The following is a 19987-nucleotide window of genomic DNA, read 5'->3' on the forward strand; positions in this document are numbered from 1 at the left end:
TAAAAGAATGAAATTAGAATACTCCCTAACACCATACACAAAAGTAAACTCCAAATGGATTAAAGACCTAAAAGTAAGTCCAGACACGATAAAACTCTTAGAGGAAAACATAGGCAGAACATTCTGTGACATAAATCACAGCAAGATCCTTTTTGATAGACCTCCTAGAGAAATGGAAATAAAAACAAAAATAAACAAATGGGACCTAATGAAACTTAAAAGCATTTGCACAGCAAAGGAAAACATAAACAAGATGAAAAGACAATCCTCAGAATGGAAGAAAATATTTGCAAATGAAGCAACTGACAAAGGATTAATCTCCAAAATATACATGCAGCTCAATATCAAAGAAACAAATAACCCAACCCAAAAATGGGCTGAAGACCTAAATAGACATTTCTCCAAAGAAAATATACAGATTGCCAACAAACACATGAAAGGATGCTCAACATCACTAATCATTAGAGAAATGTAAATCAAAACTACAATGAGGTATCACCTCACACCGGTCAGAATGGCCATCATCAAAAAATCTACGAATAATAAATGCTGGAGAGGGTGTGGAGAAAATGGAACCCTCCTGCTCTGTTGGTGGGAATGTAAATTGATACAGCCACTATGGAGAAAAGTATGGAGGTTCCTTAAAAAACTAAAAATAGAACTACCATATGACCCAGCAATCCCACTACTGGGCATATACCCTGAGAAAACCATAATTCAAAAAGAGTCATGTACCACAATGTTCATGGCAGCTCTATTTCCAATAGCCATGGAAGCAACCTAAGTGTCCATCGACACATAATGGATAAAGAAGATGTGGCACATAGATATGGCATAGAAATGAACAAATTCTTAGAAAAGCACAACATTCTGAGACTGAACCAGGAAGAAATAGAAAATATAAACAGACCAATCACAAGCACTGAAATTGAAACTGTGGCATATATACTCAGCCATATAAAGAAACAAAATCGAATTATTTGTAGTGAGGTGGATGGACCCAGAGTCTGTCATACAGAGTGAAGTAAGTCCGAAAGAGAGAAATAAATAACGTACGCTAACAAATATATATGGAATCTAAAAAAAAAAAGGTTCTGAAGAACCTAGGGGCAGGACAGGAATAAAGACGCAGATATAGAGAATGGACTTGAGGACACAGGGAGGGGGAATGGTAATCTGGGACGCAGTGAGAGAGTGGCATGGACATATATACACTACCAAATGTAAAATAGATAGCTAGTGGGAAGCAGCCACATAGCACAGGGAGATCAGCTAGGTGCTTTGTGTCCACCTATAGGGGTGGGATAGGGAGGGTGGGAGGGAGACGCAAGAGGGAGGAGATATGGGGATATATGTATATGTATAGCTGATTCACTTTGTTATACAGCAGAAACTAACACACCACTGTGAAGCAATTATACTCCAATACAGATGTTAAAAAATAAATTAATTAATTAAAAAAAAAAGAATTGCCAGGTAAAGCTATCTGATATTAACTTTGGGCAGCCAGAAATGGCCTATCTTCATTCAAAGACGAGTACACTGGAAAATCCAATATGAGTTATATGAAGAGAGTCTGCAAAGCATAAGAAAGAAATATAATATTCAAAAAATTATATGAAGAACATTCTTTTAGAAGAGTTTTATTATAGAAATCAAAAAATATTTTGAAAGGGTCTACTCTGGGCTATCAAATAAATTTTTTTAATGCTTTCATGAAACAGGTAAAAGTTCAGATAAAACAAAAGACTTGGATTTTTCTTAAGAGTCTGATAGAATTAAGAACAAATAAGAAAAATGCCATAGTGATAAAAAGTGGTAATTAGAACAAATTTTTTAAATTTACATCTCAGAAAGTGAAACCATTGATATAGAACATAGGTTTGAGAGATGAATGTAGGCAAGGAGATGATAAATGTAGGTGACGGATAGTGAAGATGCAACATATGGCTAACTGATATTCCTGAAGAAATGTACCAAATAAACAGAATGAAAACACTACTCAAAATAAAACAGAAAAAGCCCTAAACTGAAGAGCTGTATTTGCATATCAAAAGGGCTTTCCATGTACCAGGAAAAAGTAATTAGAAAACAATCCACTCCCAAACATATGCTAGTGAAATTATTTAATTTAAAGCAAAATTTAAACCCTATCAGCATCTAGGAGTGGAGAAGAAATAAATTACATGCAAATAAAATAAGATTTAAATTTCAGATTTCTGTCTCACAATATTAGATATAAGACAATGATACAAACAAAAAACACATAGACAAATGTTGACAAATATGTCAGATTATAGGAAAGAGCAAAGAAGCAAAAGAGAGAGACTACAAAATAAGATGACAAGAATAATATCAAATGCATCTGATATGACAATAAATGAATATGGGGTGATCCAACCTACTATAAGAGAATTCATTTCTGATTGGCTTAAAAAATTGTTCAATACTATGCAATCTACAAGGGACACAACTAAGAAAAATTGAAAGTAAAAGAAAGGGCAAACATATACCATATAAATAAAGCAAAAAATAAGTTGAGTTTCACTTTTCATCCATTTTGTGTACAATCTACAAGGAAAACAGAAGGATCACAGTTAACAGTTTCCTGAATTTTCTTCCATGTAAAAAATTTGTTGTGCATAATCACATATCTGTTTATATACTTAGTTCTAACTTGTTTCAGCACACAGAGCTCTACCTTATCCTTTACTGCAATTCCAATACATCCTATCATTGGATGCACTATAAAATGTCTTCCATTGATGGACACTTAAGTTGTTTTCAGTTTTTAGTTATTATAAGGACAATTACAGTCCTTAATCATTTATCTTAGTTAATAATAGTTATCAGCATATAGATCATATTTAAAGCCATAGTCCTGGATAAGATCACTTTGAGGGTATAGTTAGAGGAGAAAATCCTAGGTCCAAGGATAAGCTTTGGGCACTCCAATGTTTTGAAGTCAAGAGATGAGGAGATACCAGCAAGAGAGACTAAGAAGACATAGCAAAGGAGGCAGGAATAGAACCAAGAGAGAATGCAGTCCTGAGGCCAAGGGATAAAGGTGTTATATGGAAGAGCAAGTGATTAACTGTGTTAAGTGCTACTGAGAAGTCACGATGAGGACTGTGATATCTTAAAGCAAATCTGATCATGTCATTCTTCCTCAAAAAATCCTATCAGTGATGTCTCCATATACTGTGAATAAAAATCTCTCCCCCAAGTCCTCACAGACATGCTCTCACATACACATAGAGAGCATCCATAAATCCTACATAATCTGACTCTTGTGTCCTCTCCAGCATCAACTGCATCACTGCTCTTCCTATTCACTACTGCTTGACATCTTTCCAATTCTCAAATGGGTTCCAACTGTCCACAGCACAGACTCTCAAACTTCAATGTGCATACAAATCACCTGTATTTTTAACAAGCTTCCAGGTGATGGTGATGCTGCTGGTCTGTGAACTATACTTTTGAGTAGCAAGAAACTAAAACAATTCTTTCCCCTCTTCCTAGCTATCTTCTATTTATTCCTCAGATTTCGATTTAAGTATCATTTCCTCAGTCTCCCCCAGATAATTGGGAACTCTTCTTACATGCTTCCATACACTGCACATCTGCATATTAATTGTCACATTCACAATAATTAATTCACCACCTTTCTTCTCTGCTAATCTCCAAATTCCCTGAGGGCAGGGATTACGTTTCCCTTGTTTGCAGATGCTTACCTAGTGCCTAACTCAATGCCTGCCACACAGTAGGTACACAAAAAATATTTACTGATCAATTTAAATGATTATTCAGATCTGTACTTCGTGACATAGAAAGATAATTACAACATAATAAGTTTTAAAAATCAGGTTACAAAACATTATTTACATAGCATTATCCAAGTTTTGTTCCATATGATTTATTTGCATACAGATAAGTCTGGAATCATATACTTAAGAATAGTATTATCTCTGGATGGCAGGATTTTGAGTAACTGTTTTCCTTTTTTGTATTTTCTTGCATATTTGTATTTTTATTATTATTTTGTAGCAAAATAATAAATGAAATTAAACTTTGAATTCTGACATTTAACTTTTGCTTTTCTAATTTTTGTTGTTGTAGTCACTGCTGTTTTAATGTATAAAACTGTACATGTTTTTCTAAAATGTGACTAGGAATTTCCCTTGTAATTTGAAGTTGAGTTGAGGGCTAAATCTGGGATCTATAGTCTAAGCACTGCTTACCACCAGAAGCTGGCTATAAGGGTACCTGACTTGAGAAGGTCAGCCAATGTTTGCCAAGACAGCATTTTTGCCACCAGCTCTCTCTTGATGGTGGATCAACAAAATACACAAGCCATTTTACATAGAAAAATCAGTGAAATAGAATGTAAGTCCATAAATAGTCTTGATAACACATTTGAATTTAAGGTATGAAAAGCTGGCATTTCAAATTAGTGAGAAAAAGAGGATTTATTGAATAAACGATATCGTGCAATTGGCTAGTCATTTGGGAAAGAAACATTAATGCTTATTCTTCTTATCAAACTAATTAAAGATGAATCAAAGATTTAATTTTTTAAAAGAAAGCCATAAAATTACTAGAAGAAAATATGACAGAATATATTTATTTAAATTTATTTATTTGTTTGTTTTTTGGCTATGTTGGGTCTTCGTTGCTGTGTGCTGGCTTTCTCTAGTTGTGGTGAGTGGGGGCTACTCTTCATTGCGGTGCACAGGCTTCTCATTGTCGTGGCTTCTCTTGTTGAGAAGCACGGGCTCTAGGCGCACAGGCTTTAGTAGTTGTAGCACGTGGGCTCAGTAGTTGTGGCTTGCGGGCTCTAGAGCACGGGCTCAGTAGTTGTGGCGCACGGGCTTAGTTGCTCCACGGCATGTGGGATCTTCCCAGACCAGGGCTCAAACCCATGTACCTCGCAATGGCAGGCAGATTCTTAACCACTGTGCCACCAAGGAAGCCCCAACAGAATATATTTAAATCGAAGTGTAGAAAAGCCCTTTCTAAGAATGACACCAAGACTAGAACACATAAAGGGAACTATTGCCAGTTTTCACTACTTCTGTATTAGCATACAACTTCTGGATAGCATAAAACAACATAAACAAAACTGAAAAACAAGCAAAACAATTTTTTAAACTCTACATTATATATGATAAAAATCTTTAATATAAAAAGATCACTTATAAATCTATAAGAAAAAGATGAATGATAACAGAATATGAATTGGTAATTCTCAAAAGGAGAAAAACAAATAACCAAGAGACATCCAAAAGTATGCTTAATCTTATTAGAAATGAATAAAACAATAAATAAAGAGATATTTCTCTTCATCAGATTAGGAAAAGATCCAGAAGACTGACAATTAGTGGTTTGGCCAGGTTGAAAGGAAATGAACAATATCATAAATTGTTGGTAAGCATATAAACTGGTATGATTTTTCTGGAGAGAAGTTCAGCAATATGCATCAAAATTTTTAAACCAAAAATTTTAATAAATAATTCCACACCTAGGAATTTTCTTACACTGCAGCGTGGTTAATTTAGCAAATATTATGAAGTAATTTAAATGTTCACACATAACCTAGAGTGGAAAATATAAGTCTATAGAATGCCATCTATGGTTTAAACACATGTTTACACAGAGATGTTCAGAAGGTTACTCACCAAACTGTTAACACTAAGTGTTTAAACACTTTTAATAATTTCCCTTATTTTAAAAACCCAAAATCTAAAATTCCATGCTAAGAGTTCTAATTCTTAGATGTCTATAAACGTCTCTTTACAATACAGAAACTTTAAAAGCAAAAATACGATCAATATGGAATATTTTTATAGTTCTAATCAAAACTGCTATTTAGCAAAATAAACATGTTTGAACAGTACATTGCTATTTTAAATAAACTTATGCACCCACACTATCCCATTAAAATATCCTTGGTGTTTCCCACAAATAACAGTTACTATGTGCAAAATTAGGAAAGCATTAAAACTATATAAACACAAGTATTATGCTTTGTGGAACTGTTCATTGCACAGAAAAACCAAAAAGCCACCAAGTGAAAGGGTATTCATTTTGTATTCACAATTACCTTTCTTGAGACAACTTATTAGTGCAGAAAATATTATACATTTCTCTGAACTTGTAGGCTCAGCAGACAGATATATTTTGAAAAGGTTAAGCTATGTTTAGCAAGGTAATCCTCAAGAGATGGATGCCAGAGAATTAAATATTCAGTACTTAAATTAACTTCTTATTTGGTACTTAGGAACAAACTGCCAAGAATTATCATCATCAAATAGAACATTTATTGACTCTCTTGGAAAAAGAAAGTGAGACCTACTTGAAAATAAAAATTTAGAATTGGAAAGAAATCAGTATTTTTAACACTTTGCATGAATAATAGAAGCTGTAAGCCAAGGATGCTTGACTTGCAGAGTGCTAATAGAAATGACTCAATATAGTAGTTTCATAACTACTGCATTATGTTTACGTCTTTATGTCCACTCTCAGCTTTAGGCTTTTCAAAGACATTCCAAAGAAGTCATATGGAACTTCTATAATCTACCAGATTATAGAAGCAATTCTATAATTGCTGGAGCAATTCTGAAATTTCTAAAATTCTTCACATATAATTTTATTCATAAAATTATGAATAACACATAAATCCCTTAAAAAATCTTTTTGCCTAACAGAAAATAAACGTGAGAATGAACTTCTTTTGGGGATTCATACTGAATGGCATTGTGATTACTAAACACAGGGAAACCATGACTTTAAGCCTTAAAAGAACGCAGTAAAGTGTTAACAATTTTTACTAAAGGTAAAGTTTGAGGAAATGGGATCAGAATATAGCATGAAAAGTGTGGATTAGTTACTTACAATTTTTTGATAGTGTTAATTAAAAGTGATCTTTTAAAATATTATTCTTATATATCTAGAATAGTTCAAATATAACACTAAACATACATCTACTTAAATTTAACTTAATATTTAATATTTGAGTATTTTAAAAACCTGTTATAGATGATTTTTCAGGATTCTTACCAGCTCTTCTGAAAGACAAGAAACTTTAGAGTATGCATTCTCTATGTGCAGGTGATATCACCCCCCAAGGGAGTGAAAATTAGTGGCTGGGGAGGGCAGGGGGTGAAAAAGCTTACTCTTTTTATGTATAAGTAAGGCACAGATATACATACAGTACCATAAACAGATATACAGTCTATCTAGAGCACTACAATATAATGGAGAGGGGAAGTTGGGTGGGGGAGTCTAAAAAGCCTTCTTACTGGGGTGATAATGAAAAAAAAAGTTTGAGAAAAATTAAGTTAAACAAATCTGGATTCTTTTTTTTTGGCTGTGTCAGGTCTTAGTTGCGACATGCGGGATTTTTGTTGAGACATGCAGGATCTTTCGTTGTAGCTCGTGGGCTTCTCTCTCGTGGAGTGCAGGTTTTCTCTCTCTAGTTGTGGTGCACAGGCTCCAAGACGCATGGGCTCTGTAGTTTGCGGCACACGGGCTCTCCAGTTGAGGTGCACGAGCTCAGGATTTGTGGCATGGGGCTTAGTTGCCCCACGGCATGTGGGATCTTAGTTCACTGACCAGGGATCAAACCCGCGTCCCCTGCATTGGAAGGCGGATTCTCTACCACTAGACCACCAGGGAAGTCCCACAAATCTGGATTCTAATCACTATCTAGAGATAAAACTTGGGCAGGTTACCTGACATTATAAAGCCTAAGTTTCTCCATGAATAAAATGGAAATTATGACTTCTCCCTTATGATTGAAGATTTAAACAGGAAAGATGCAAAGCACACAGCACAGTGCAAGGAATACAGTTCCTGTTAAATAAATGTTAGTCCCCTTCCCTTTTCTCCTCTCATTTGAGGATGCTATAAATTATATACTCTCCATAAAAGAATACTCACATTCCAAAGGAAAGTGAGACACAAGGAGAAATGGAAAAAGGTCCAGAGGAAATGATATTTGTACATGATCCCTGGACCCAAGCATGCCCAATGATGGTGAAATCTAAAAACTGGCTTCAACTCCTAAATCTGTGATGTTCTTAGTTGTATAAGCCTGGCAAAGTTGCTTGGTTCTTATAAGCTTCAATTTCCACATCTGTACTCCACAGAGTTGTTACAAAGAACAAATGAGATCAATTATGTGACACTCTTTGGGAACCATAAACCACTAAACTAAAGTTACCTTACGATAGGGCATGGTTCATGTCAATAATGGCAGAAAATGAAGACACTGACCTAGACTGTGTATGTACTGGGAAGGAATGGAAAGGACCAAAACTGCTCCTTTCAGAAGCAAGTCTTCAAAATCTAAGCCTCAAAGGCAGAAATTCTTTGGCCGTTTAAATCTAGTTTAAAACAAAATTACCAGTGGAGCTCTTACCTATCCCTTTGCTCTTCATCTGTATAGCGATCATCTAAGAAAGAGGTTCCACATACTCCAAGTACAGTATTGTGGCCTTTATTGTCGGCTGTATGATACACTCGAGAAGCCAGGCGCAAGTCAATGGGCAGCTCTTGGGCTGGGATAGTGGCACACAGATCGTGAAGGGTCCGAGTGGAGTAGTCTCTTGGAATTCTGCCACAGAGATAAGAAAGCGGGTCTCTCTTTATCATTTTGTGCTCTTTAGATGCAAAATACATTCACATTGACAGTTTAGTTCAGGCTCTAAAAAAAGAGGTCTAAATGTAGGAGAGATCACATTTAAAACTAGTATAGTAGTTTACAAAAAATTTAATATTACAATCTCAGGCCATTGACCACATCTTCAGCTATATATACAATTGCCTGCTGAAGATCTCAACCTATATATCCTACAGATATCTCAGAATCAACAGGTCTAAAAGCAAACTCATTATCATCCCACCCCACCCAAATCTCTTCTCTCCTGAACTCTGTAACTCAGTCAGTGACACCATAACCAGCAATCATACATTACTTCTTTGCTACTTTGCACAAATGCTCGTGTCCCTGAAGAAGCACAACAATACAGTACATTATCCATTAACTAGCATCAGTGGAAACCTGGGTCTCTCTAAGTTAACATAGCACCTTCTTTCCCACCATGCTAGAACTTGCCTCTTTCCTGCCTTTCCAAAATAGAGAAGAGGGCATGACGATCTGCTTTCTTAATCCCCACTGTCACACTTGTCATCCCATCCAATCAACAAATACTTTTTGAGCATCTGTTATGTACCAGACTTTGTGCTAGGCGATCCACACACATCGTCTCTAACTGCCACAATGAAACTACATGGGAGGTATTATTATCCTTATTTTGGAGCAGGCTTATTTTGCATAGGTCACAAAATTAGTGAGTGGCTACTAGGATCTACACACAATGCTGCTAACTATAGTCAAATTTCTTTCCTATTAACGTCTATTAATGACCCCTGAGGAGAAAGTGGCCCTTAGCCAGTACTACTCCATCCCCACCTCCCTACTAAAGTTATATTCTTACATTAACCAAATGACCTTTTCATCAAATCAAATCAAATGAACTTTAGATCTTTAGATTGTGGTCTCTGTGACCTCCAAGCCACAGCTGGCAATACTGTTGACTCTTCTTGAAATTGCTCTTCCTCCATGAGCTTGTTTCAGCCTGCACTATCCCAGCTCTCCATCTGCCTTTCAAATCCATCATAATTTGACTTAGTCACTGGTTTTTCTTTCACTATCTTCCGAACTGGTATGGGGCTTCCAAGGTTGAGCTACTCTTTCCACATTAGAAAAATCATCTTCAGTGTTTCAGCTCTTTCCTCCGTGCTGAGGGCTCCTAAATCCCATGTCTGGTATCACTATCTCACCTAGATGCCTCACCTTCAAGATACAAAACTTTGGGATCATCTTTGTCTCCTCTGTCCTTCACCTGCTTATCCAATGAAAAACTGAGCTTCTCCCTTGGACAGAGCTGTTCAGGTGTGCTCCTTCTCCCCGCTCACTTCTACCACACTCCAGTCACCTCATCACCTCAGCTTGCGGAGCAAAGGTCTTCCAGTTGGATTGAGCACTGCACCCTGTCTCTTCCCCCTTCCATACATCCTGCAAAGTTCTATCACACTGATCTTCAAATACTCCTCTCCCCAGCACAATGGTTTTTTGTTGCTTGCTGCATGCATCTAACTTCCTCTTTCTAAGTTTCAATTCTCTCAGCATCTGGCCCTACTTTTAGCATAGTGTTTAAGAATGTAGACTCTGCAGTCAGACTTCCTCTGTTCAAATCCTGTTTAAAGTTATCACTTGGCAATAAGCAAGTAATTAATTTCTTTATACCTCAGTAAGTTGAGAATAACAACATTTGGTAAGCTGGGAATTACAACATTAGTGCATCCTGGGTAAAGGTGCGTTAAGAAAGAAAGGAATGAATGCATTTAAAACAGTGTCTCTCACATGGCAGGTGTTGTCTCCAGGACAATTCACAGGGCCAGAAAGACCTCTCAGTTCTTTAAGTTATGGACATGTTGCTTATCTTTTTGTCCATGTCTAAACACTCTCCAAACAATAACTCAAGGACAAACTTCTCTGCACACTTTACTTTTTTTTCTTTCTTACAAATCTCTTTTCATACATTCCCCCATTCTTGTCCCACCCATTCTGACCCTTTATCTAATGGGTTAATGCAGATCTGTCCACTGACCACTCCACGTACCTGGATAGAAGCATAGTATAAATATGCTAGTATAAAGCAAAGTATAAATATAGACTTTGCATAGTATAAATATAGACTTTGGAGTTAGCTGGGCCTGGATCAGAATCCTAATTCTAACACTTGCAAACTCTATTACTGGTCTCTCTGAAGGTCTTCTGCAAAATGAGAACAAAAATTCTTAACCCTTGCCTTATAAAAATTGATAGCAATAACAGTTCCTGGTCTCTGGAACTCTCAAGAAATGCCTGTTTATTTTTATTGCTGTTGTTATTTATTTGCACTGCACAGCATCTAACCCGTTGCTAGGCACAATATGTACATCATTGAATCACTAATAGAGAGTGGTTTATGTCATTTCCAAAACAGCATAGGGCCCCCAAAAAAAAACAGGACATGAAATTTGAACATGTTTAAGTGGGGGAGGAAAAGAGAGGTAAATCTAAAGCATTTGGAAATGTCCGAGACAAAGAGACATAACTCAGGGAGTGAAAATGGGTCTCCAGGAAGTCAAAGATCCCAGGCACTCAGAGTTCCTAAGAACGGACTGGGAAGAAAAAGAGGAGAGAAAAAGGTGAATTCTGATGTCAAGCTCACCTACATCTTCATTCTACCTGGGACAGGTCCTGGCTAGTGGAATGTTCTTGAGATTACATTACAGATTTTCTTTTTTCCTTAAAAAAGCATCAGAACCAATCTGAATTCCTATGTTCCCATCATACTCTAATAATATAGATCTGCAAGTGAATCTCCCTTGGTTATTGAGCTAAATAACACTGTGTTTTCAAGGGATGGCTGAATTCCTAAGGAAACAATTTAATTTGGAAGCTAGTCACTGGTGAGAAGAGCTAGGTAAAAAATTGATTAAGGAAAAAGGAGCAGTGAATAAAAGATTTTCCAAAATTCTCTTTTATCATATAAACTTTTTAAATATCAGATTTTTATTCCTCTGCACCTCATTCTTATTTCTTTGTAATGGTGATTTCTGATTTCAGTTTTAATGAATTAACACACAGTAAGTGAATTAACACAGTACTATATATATCAAGAAGATCTACAAATATTTTTGGCATGCTCAAGAAAGGCTGTGTGTTTTTATAGCACACTCTCCTTAAACAGGACTATTTGTCATTCTTTGAAACACTAAGACATAAAAAAGAAAAGACTCTGTCTCTGTGTGTGGCCACACTACTTTGCCTAATGCACTAAATGCAAGGTTTTTTAGAAAAAAAAAATCAAGAAGTTTCTGCTTCATTGATAATCTGACAGTAACTATTTATTGAAGGTAAAATACTTGTTGTCTGCTGTCACTATTTGTTTTAATACATAATCTTGCTAACTAAATGAGCTTAAAGCAATGCAGATAAGCAATGGCATGTACAGGGTCACTTAAATGCCAATTTGACTCTTTCATAAACTTTGGAATTCTTTTCCCATGAGTCTACTCTCAGCTACTAAATTGTGAGTAATATCCATTTACAAAGTTTAGGCTGGCCATAAAAAGGTTGTCTTCCATGTCCTGCACACCTTTCAGTGCCCTAAGCAACAACAAAAGCTAATAATTAAAGCTTCTTTAAGCCCCCATAAAGAGTTAAATGAAGAAGAATCTAGAATAAACTAACCCATAAAAACCTAGTGGAAAACTAAGGAGAAAATAAGTTTCAACAAGATGACTGGCAAAAGATAGACCATAAACCTAAACTGCATTTACACAGTATTATTCAAAATTATGGTTGCACCCCTGTGTAATAAGAAATCCTATTGAAAATATGTGGGGGGGGGGGGTGGGAATGAAACATGAAATGATAGCAGAGAAAAATAAGGCCGTCTGAATTTCCAAATCGACTGGCCGATGGACATTTTGTGCTGGGTTGTCTTTTATTTTATCATAACAAAATTAACCAATATAATGAGCAGTTAATCCAAATCAGGCACTTCAGTGACCAAAAATATCAAATCTAATATGTTAACATTTTTATTCTAGCTATTGCTATGTCATTGAATAACTTCTCTTCAGACACTTAAATTTGTAAAGTTAAGGAAGTTACTTTTTTTTAGGTAGGTTTTGATCACACAGAGGTTTTGAAATCTTTCTTTGTCTCTGTTGTGTAATTCCTAATTTACTTTTCCGCCTTCGCTTAACTTCTTTTCCTTTGATTTGCAACAATTCTGATGATTTCACCTTGGAAAAAACATAAAGTGCGCCGTTAAGGAAAGCTGTAGCCAAGCGTTAGATCTTCCTCTCTATTTAATGGTGCACAGTATTTTTAAACTCCTAATTTCTATGTGTATTTTATAACAGAATATAAATCCTAAAGGTGGAGTTGATATTTTCCTCTAAATTTTGTCCTAAATTCTACCATATACACCTTCATAGCAATAAAAATATGAGTACCATATTTATTTATAATATTCTATTTATTGCCTTAAAACTATTAAAAAAATATATAAGATTTTTTTCCCTCCATAAATCTACTCTTCTTGATTGGTATTTCTAATAGAACTTACCTTTAGCTACTTAAAGTTTGGCATGACTGCTGGTTGCAAGCACAAGCCAAAATGAACTTTAATGCTTTATAGAACTATTTTGAACAATGTTTACCAATTTATGCTTCCTACAGTTATACTGTTTTTCTATTTCCACTGCTTGGGAAAAATCAAATGCATTTTTGTCTCTTAAATAATTGCCTTTTAATCATTATAGCTATTAGGAGTATTGTTTTCCTAGATTCCTTAGGAAATTTGCAGAATTCATGGCAATAGTTCATCTAAAGATATTTTTCTCTGTGGGTTGCTCTGTCCTTTTCTGAGACTAGATTTAAGGAAGAAAGCAGGGAGGTGTTCCTTGGGGAAAGCAGAGAATGACTGAGTAAATAGAAGGATGCCAGATAAAGGGAGGTTCTTCTAAATTAGGTAGAGGGTTTGGGCTCGATGCAGTTGTAAGCAGAGAGCTATTGCAATGTCTTCGGTAGGAAGTGATGATGAATAAGGAAAGCTCAGAGTACGGGTATTCCATCTCACCATCCAGTTCATGTTTGAATTTCCTCTATATTATCTCCACCAAAGGCCATCCATCCTGACTTGAACATGATCAGAAACAGAGGACCTGGATAAATCCAAAGGTAGCCACTTTCTCTTTGAAATCTTTCCAGTTGTTAGAATTTTTGTTTGTTTATTATTGAGCCTAACAACTTTCATCCACCAGTCTCAATTCAAACATCAGGATCATACAGGAATGATCTGGTTCTCTTCCATTTGACAGACAAATATTCGAATACAGTTGACTCCCCTGGGTGTTCTTTTCCCCCACATAAGCATCCCCAGTCCCTTCAACTCTACCTCACATGACACGGTTTTGAAATACTCTGTCATCCTGAGCGCTCTCTTCCAAACAGTCTCCAGTTTGTCAGTGTCTCTCCTGGGGTTGGACACTCAGATCTGAACACAATATTTGAGGTGTGATGTGATCAGATCCACCAGGAGAAAGATGATCCTCTTTTATGGTAATCATCAATCAATGCAAATTATGATTGCATATATCTTCCTATCACAAATCTAAATTATAACTTAAAACCGTGAAGTCTTGTCCACATTTGCTCTAAGTCATGCCATCCCATATCTGTGCACTTAGTTTGTGGAACCAAGGAAAGAACCATACATACATTTATCCCAATTAAATTTCATCTGAGGTCTGACCAAGCAAATCTTACCAGTCACATTTTGGACATTACCTGCAAATCCAATCAGTAAATCTTCCATATTCTCAACCAAATTATCAGAAAATAAGCTGAACTGGAAACAGCCCTATAACAGTCCACTAGGGACTTTCATGACTAATTGTCCTTTGCATAACTAGTTATAAATCCACCTGGCAGTTCACCCGATTGTAGTCTTGTCTACAAAGTTGTCATCAGGAGGCTTTCATAAATGGATTGCTGAAATCCAAAAGATAATAACAATAACTAATACTTATTAAGTTTTCTGGCATGCCAGGCTCTTCCCCACGATACTCGTGTGTTGACCCCCAGGTCTGACACTTTTCTTATGTTCGTTCTAGTAATTCTCAAAAAAGTAAATAAATAATAAGGTTGGTCTTCCATGGCTTGCCCTTAGGGAACCCATGCTGGCTCCAGGTGATTACTCCTTCCTTTTATAAGGGTTCAAACACAATTATTTTAATGATTCAGTTAATCATTCCAGAGTTTTGTCCAAGATCAGTGCACACATTACAGAAACCATAACTCCTACTCTTAAAAGAAAAAATAAAACTCAGATTTGCAGTTGCCGGTCTCCAGGCTCCTAGCACCTCTCCCATGGCAGCAGCACCTCAAAGCCGCTGCTGACAGGGGCACAGCAGGCTTAAACCTATCTATCTAAGCCAACAGGATCAGATATCTAAGTTAACTCTTAAAATCTTTTACCAATCTCGGGCTTCAAGTTTCTTTTATCAATTCTTTTCTCTTCTTTCTAAACTAAGGATCATCCTCCTTGTCAGATTTAAGAGAAGCAAAGTACCATTTTATCAGCTTCCCTTTCTCTTTGTCATAGTTCTGTTTATTTAAAACCTCAACCTTTCTCCAAAAATAAATTAAGACCACTCTGTCATCCGTTGTCATCACACTATTCATCCATAATGACAGGGTTATCCTTCCTTTTTTCTCTCTTTGCTCCAAAACTAACACCAAAAAAAACTTTCTTATTCTTAGCATTATGCACAGGCCTCAACCTATTTTGGATCTTAGCTCTCCTGATATAATTGTTATAGCCACATGCCACTTTTATGTTTATCTATGGATATGTGTTTCTTCTTTCATCTTCTGTATACTTTTAAAACTCTGAATGCAATAGATCACTCAAAATTGTTTTGTGAAAATTTGCGGGGTGGCGGGGGAGCGGGGTTTGGGGTATCCCACATCTCTGAAACATCCTTCCCTTAGAATCTCAGGACATGTGCTAGCTATATATTTTTTTACAGACTTTTTCCCTCCTAAAATGCTCAACAATCCTCTCATGGGTTCTTCTGTCAGTCATTTCTTCACAGAGTCGCTATTATCTAACTTCTCCTTTTGTTGGTCATGACTTAGACCAGAGACCTAATAAACTTTATCATACTAATGAGCTTCTAAGGATAGAAATGGTCAATAAAGTAACAACTGATTAAATTCTCTACTTTTTTTGCTGAATGAGACTGTCTGGCATGCATCTGAGCAGTGAAAGTCCTGCATTTCTCCTTTATCACACCTCTGTGCCACTTCTCTGAGTGATGTCAGGGGAGGTTTTCTTGCCCCCCCCAGTCCGGCCTGGCTTGCTGGAGTATACTGTTCCTCATTGCTGTGCCAGAGATGCTAGAGGCTAACGTTATGGTCTCAAATGTCCAAACAGGGTAAAGCTCACGGGTAAGGACTGATCTTGACATGTTACCACAAATAAAAGAAATCCAAGGTGAAGATTTGGTGGGATGAGTCAGAAAACTTCCAGCACTGTTTCCTCTGGCATTTCTGATGTGTCCCACAACTATAAACCATAAAGTCTTATCAGACATTCTCTTCTCCTCCTTTTGAAACACTTTTGGTTTCAGTTTAGAAATCCTCTTAATCTGTTCTCTAAGTCCCTCTCATCAAACCATTCCCCCTAGTTAAGTGAGGAACACTCCATCCAAAGTCATTTTTTGCCACTGTGAGTCTTGTACTTAACCAGATACCTGTTAATTGTTGTTATGAAAGGGCAGTGCTGCAAAGCGGCAAAGAGTGAAGGATCCAGAATTAGACCACCTCAGTTCAAGTCCTGACTCTACAACTTAGCCATATGGTTGTACCTGGGCAAATTATTTATCTTCTTCATGACTCATTTTTTTTAACTATAAAATGAGAGTAATAATAGGGTTGTTATCAGGGGAAAAAAAAAGATAACATATGTAAAATACTTAGCAAAGTGGCTGGAACATGGTAAGCACTCATGGTAATTCTAGTTACCTTAGGAAATGACTGTTTTTACCAAAAATAAATAATTTTGCATATTTCTTAATAATAGTTAATATCAGCCACAGCAAACCAAAAGAATGAACATTATGGGACTTTTTCAATGAGGGATTCAAATTCCTGACAGGCCATTGTGGTTAAATCACTGATCAGAAAATCCATTTCCTTCTTTGACACATTTAGTAGCTAATCATTTGCCCCTCTTTTTATTTCCAAAGTCCCAGCGTTCAGGTAGGAGAATACATAAAAACACTACCTGTACCCACAAACCTAACACTCTTTCAAGATGCCATTGTTTTAAAAGATGCCTTCTAAGTTCTCCACACCTAGAAGGTGTCAGCCTAACACACAGGCTGCACCTGCAGTAGTTAGCAATGAGTGGGGTTACTCAGCCTTGGCAGGCTTCACTTCATACCCCAAATGTGAGCTTTAGGAAGACAGCATGACTTCTGATGAAGTCATTCACCAATCACAGCGTAAGTCCCTTCCCCCGACAGCAGTGGTGTCACCTGTTACTTGTGGATCTTCCTTATGATCTATTATTGCAGGAAGATCTGTATGCTAGTGTCATGCAAGATGAACCTAAGAAAGTAGGACTTGAGAAATGAATAAAAACCAGGAGGCAACTGTACTAATCCAGACATAAGGTCAACTGTAAAAAGAAGAAAAAAATTATAAGCAATAATATTTAGGAGGAATCTAGGCCTTGGAGGCTGATATTTTGTGAGAGGCAAGAAAACAATAAGGTCATGGATAAATCTAAGGTTTCAGAGTTGGGATTTTGAAAAAACTTCAAGTTTGTAAAACTTGAAGAACTGTTAATGGCTAGTTCACTTGGGCGAAGCACAGTAGTAGGATCATGGTCATTGGTGGAGAGAGGGAAACCCAGAAGGAGAAGGACTGACTAGAAGAGTTGTTTACCCAAGAAGGGGTATCCATCTAAATCTGTCAGAATAGACTGCTGGAGATAATACCAAGACAGTAAGCTGTGGTTCAGGAAAAAGTGGCTTTTTTAAAAATCCTAATAATAATATATCTATTTTTAAATAAACTCACTTATTCAAGTCAAAAAGTGACTCAAATTAAAGAAATGTACTAAGTAAGTAATAGTAAGGCAATATACAAATATGGTAAAATTATGAAAATTATGCATAAATAAAGTGGAATAAAATTATAAATAAAATAAAATTCTCACAGTAGGAAAAAACTCAGGGAGCAGGATAAACCTAAATGGGGCAAAGGCTACAAAGTTCAGTCCAGGTCCCTGGGCTACAGTTCCTGACTCTCTCAAGATGGTAACAGGAAGACTCTTGGTCAATTTCTGAAAGCCCTGAGGTTCCCTCACTCCTTAAAAATCTTTATTCTCTCCCTGGAGTTGCAATTAGGTTTGAGACTAAAATCTCTGAAAAAACAGAAGTCCCCTTTTCCCAAAGGAGCAGCTTTCACATATAAGGCCCTTTTTTCAGGGTGAACCCTCGCACAGGCCTTGGCCCTTTCTGGGCCATATCTTCACACCTACACATCCTCAACTCTCATAACTCTGTTTCCAACATAAGTAGTGTTTTACCTTTAAAGACAGCCACTTGGTTGTTTCTGAATCACCAATGGGCTGTTCACCTTCCAAAGGTTTACTTGATTCATCTGCTGACTGAACTTCCAAAGTTTCCTGAGGTTTAAATAATATGCTTTCTGCATCTGGGACTCCCCATTCCGATACGTCCTCTTGTTCAATCTGGAAAATACGTGATACAGCTTCAGGAAGCTTCTCAAGCACATTCTGTTGGGAAACGTAAATGTACAAATATGCTCTTTTTATTGGTCCTTCCAAAGTTTTAAGTTATGCAATGTTTTCTCTCTGACAACGAATGACTATGAAAATGTGTGACTGAAATTAAGCAGAGGTAATAAGTGAAGATTTAGAAAAAGAAACTCAAACTGACTTAAGAAAAACGTGAAGCATGGCAAATTATTTTCGTTGGCCCTTGTCTCAGAAAATATTGCTACCCCCCTGTATTATGCAACAACTCTAAGGAAATAACAAGACTCCAATCTTACCCTGATTCTCACCCACATTCACACAGAATCAAGGCCCACTGAACTATATGACCTCTGCCCAACCTGAGGTTCTTTGGTCCTAAGCAATGAGATGCCTGCTAGCCAAATGCTCTTCCAGAAGCATGACTTCAGTCCCTCAGAGAAGAGCTGACACAGAGGCCCCAAGAAGACCACCCAGACACCCCAGCTCTATGCCAAGCCCTAATGAAAAATTCTCACAAAATATCACTCCTACACCTGTTTTGTGTTTCTTTTTTTTTATTTTATTTATTTATTTATTATTATTATTAATTTTTGGCTGTGTTGGGTCTTCGTTTCTGCGCGAGGGCTTCCCCTAGCCACGGCGAGCGGGGGCCACTCTTCATCGCGGTGCGCGGGCCTCTCACTGTCGCGGCCTCTCTTGTTGCGGAGCACAGGCTCCAGACGCGCAGGCTCAGTAACTGTGGCTCACGGGGCCAGTTGCTCCACGGCATGTGGGATCCTCCCAGACCAGGGCTCGAACCCGTGTCCCCTGCATTGGCAGGCAGATTCTCAACCACTGCACCACCAGGGAAGCCCTGTTTTGTGTTTCTTAAAAACGTCTCACTGACTTAATGTGCGTCTCACCAAGCCTTTAAGAAAGTATCTTTACAGACATATTTTGGGTATTACCCAAATTTAAACCAAGATTATTTGGGATTATGAGCACTGCCTCAAATTAACAGATGAGAAAACCAGTCTGATTTACATAGAATCTGAATTTTATAGAATGACTTGAAAATGCAATTGTATCACTTTGCTCTCTGGCACACTCATTTGCTAATAAGTAAAATAAAGGGTAAAGATGGCATATAGTAGTTCCAAATACTATTTAAGTTTCTTTATTATGAGGAAAGGATGGCTAAACCAAGAAATATACTTTTGTAAAACATAACTTTAATCTAGAGCTCATGTTTTTATAAAGCTACTCAATGGTGCTGGGGAAAGAGTAAGAGCTTGGTAACTAGACAAGACTTAATACAAATCCTGGATGTGTCTATCAATAGATGTGTAATCTTGGTCAAGTTACTTAACCCTTTTTAGCCTCATTTTCCTCATTGGTAAAAAAGGGGTTAAAAAAAGGTCCTTCCATAAAATGGCAGAATAGCTACACAAGGGTAACATGTGTTATGAGCCTTTATTGTCTACCTATGACAAACTCATTCATTTTATGTTCCATAGCTTTCAGAACTGTTCATCACTCGCTTTCTTTTGACCCTGTCTGCTCCTGGCTTCCTCAACACACTCTCC

The 19987-nt window shown here is 36.9% G+C and overlaps 1 protein-coding gene across 1 annotated transcript in view; it reads right to left on the minus strand.

Moving 5' to 3' along the window:
* Window positions 1–19987, minus strand: part of TTC6 (tetratricopeptide repeat domain 6) — a 220284-nt gene that overhangs the window by 127598 nt on the left and 72699 nt on the right. The window contains exons 3-4 of the mRNA XM_082385911.1: window positions 18215–18395; window positions 8423–8678 (exon numbers count right to left, since the gene is read on the minus strand). Of these exons, the coding sequence (XP_082242037.1) occupies window positions 8423–8678; window positions 18215–18395 (437 nt within the window). The remainder of the gene's footprint in view (window positions 1–8422; window positions 8679–18214; window positions 18396–19987) is intronic.

The sequence above is a fragment of the Balaenoptera borealis genome (assembly GCF_965194805.1).
Source record: "Balaenoptera borealis genome assembly, chromosome: 3".
Taxonomy (NCBI): Eukaryota; Metazoa; Chordata; class Mammalia; order Artiodactyla; family Balaenopteridae; genus Balaenoptera; species Balaenoptera borealis.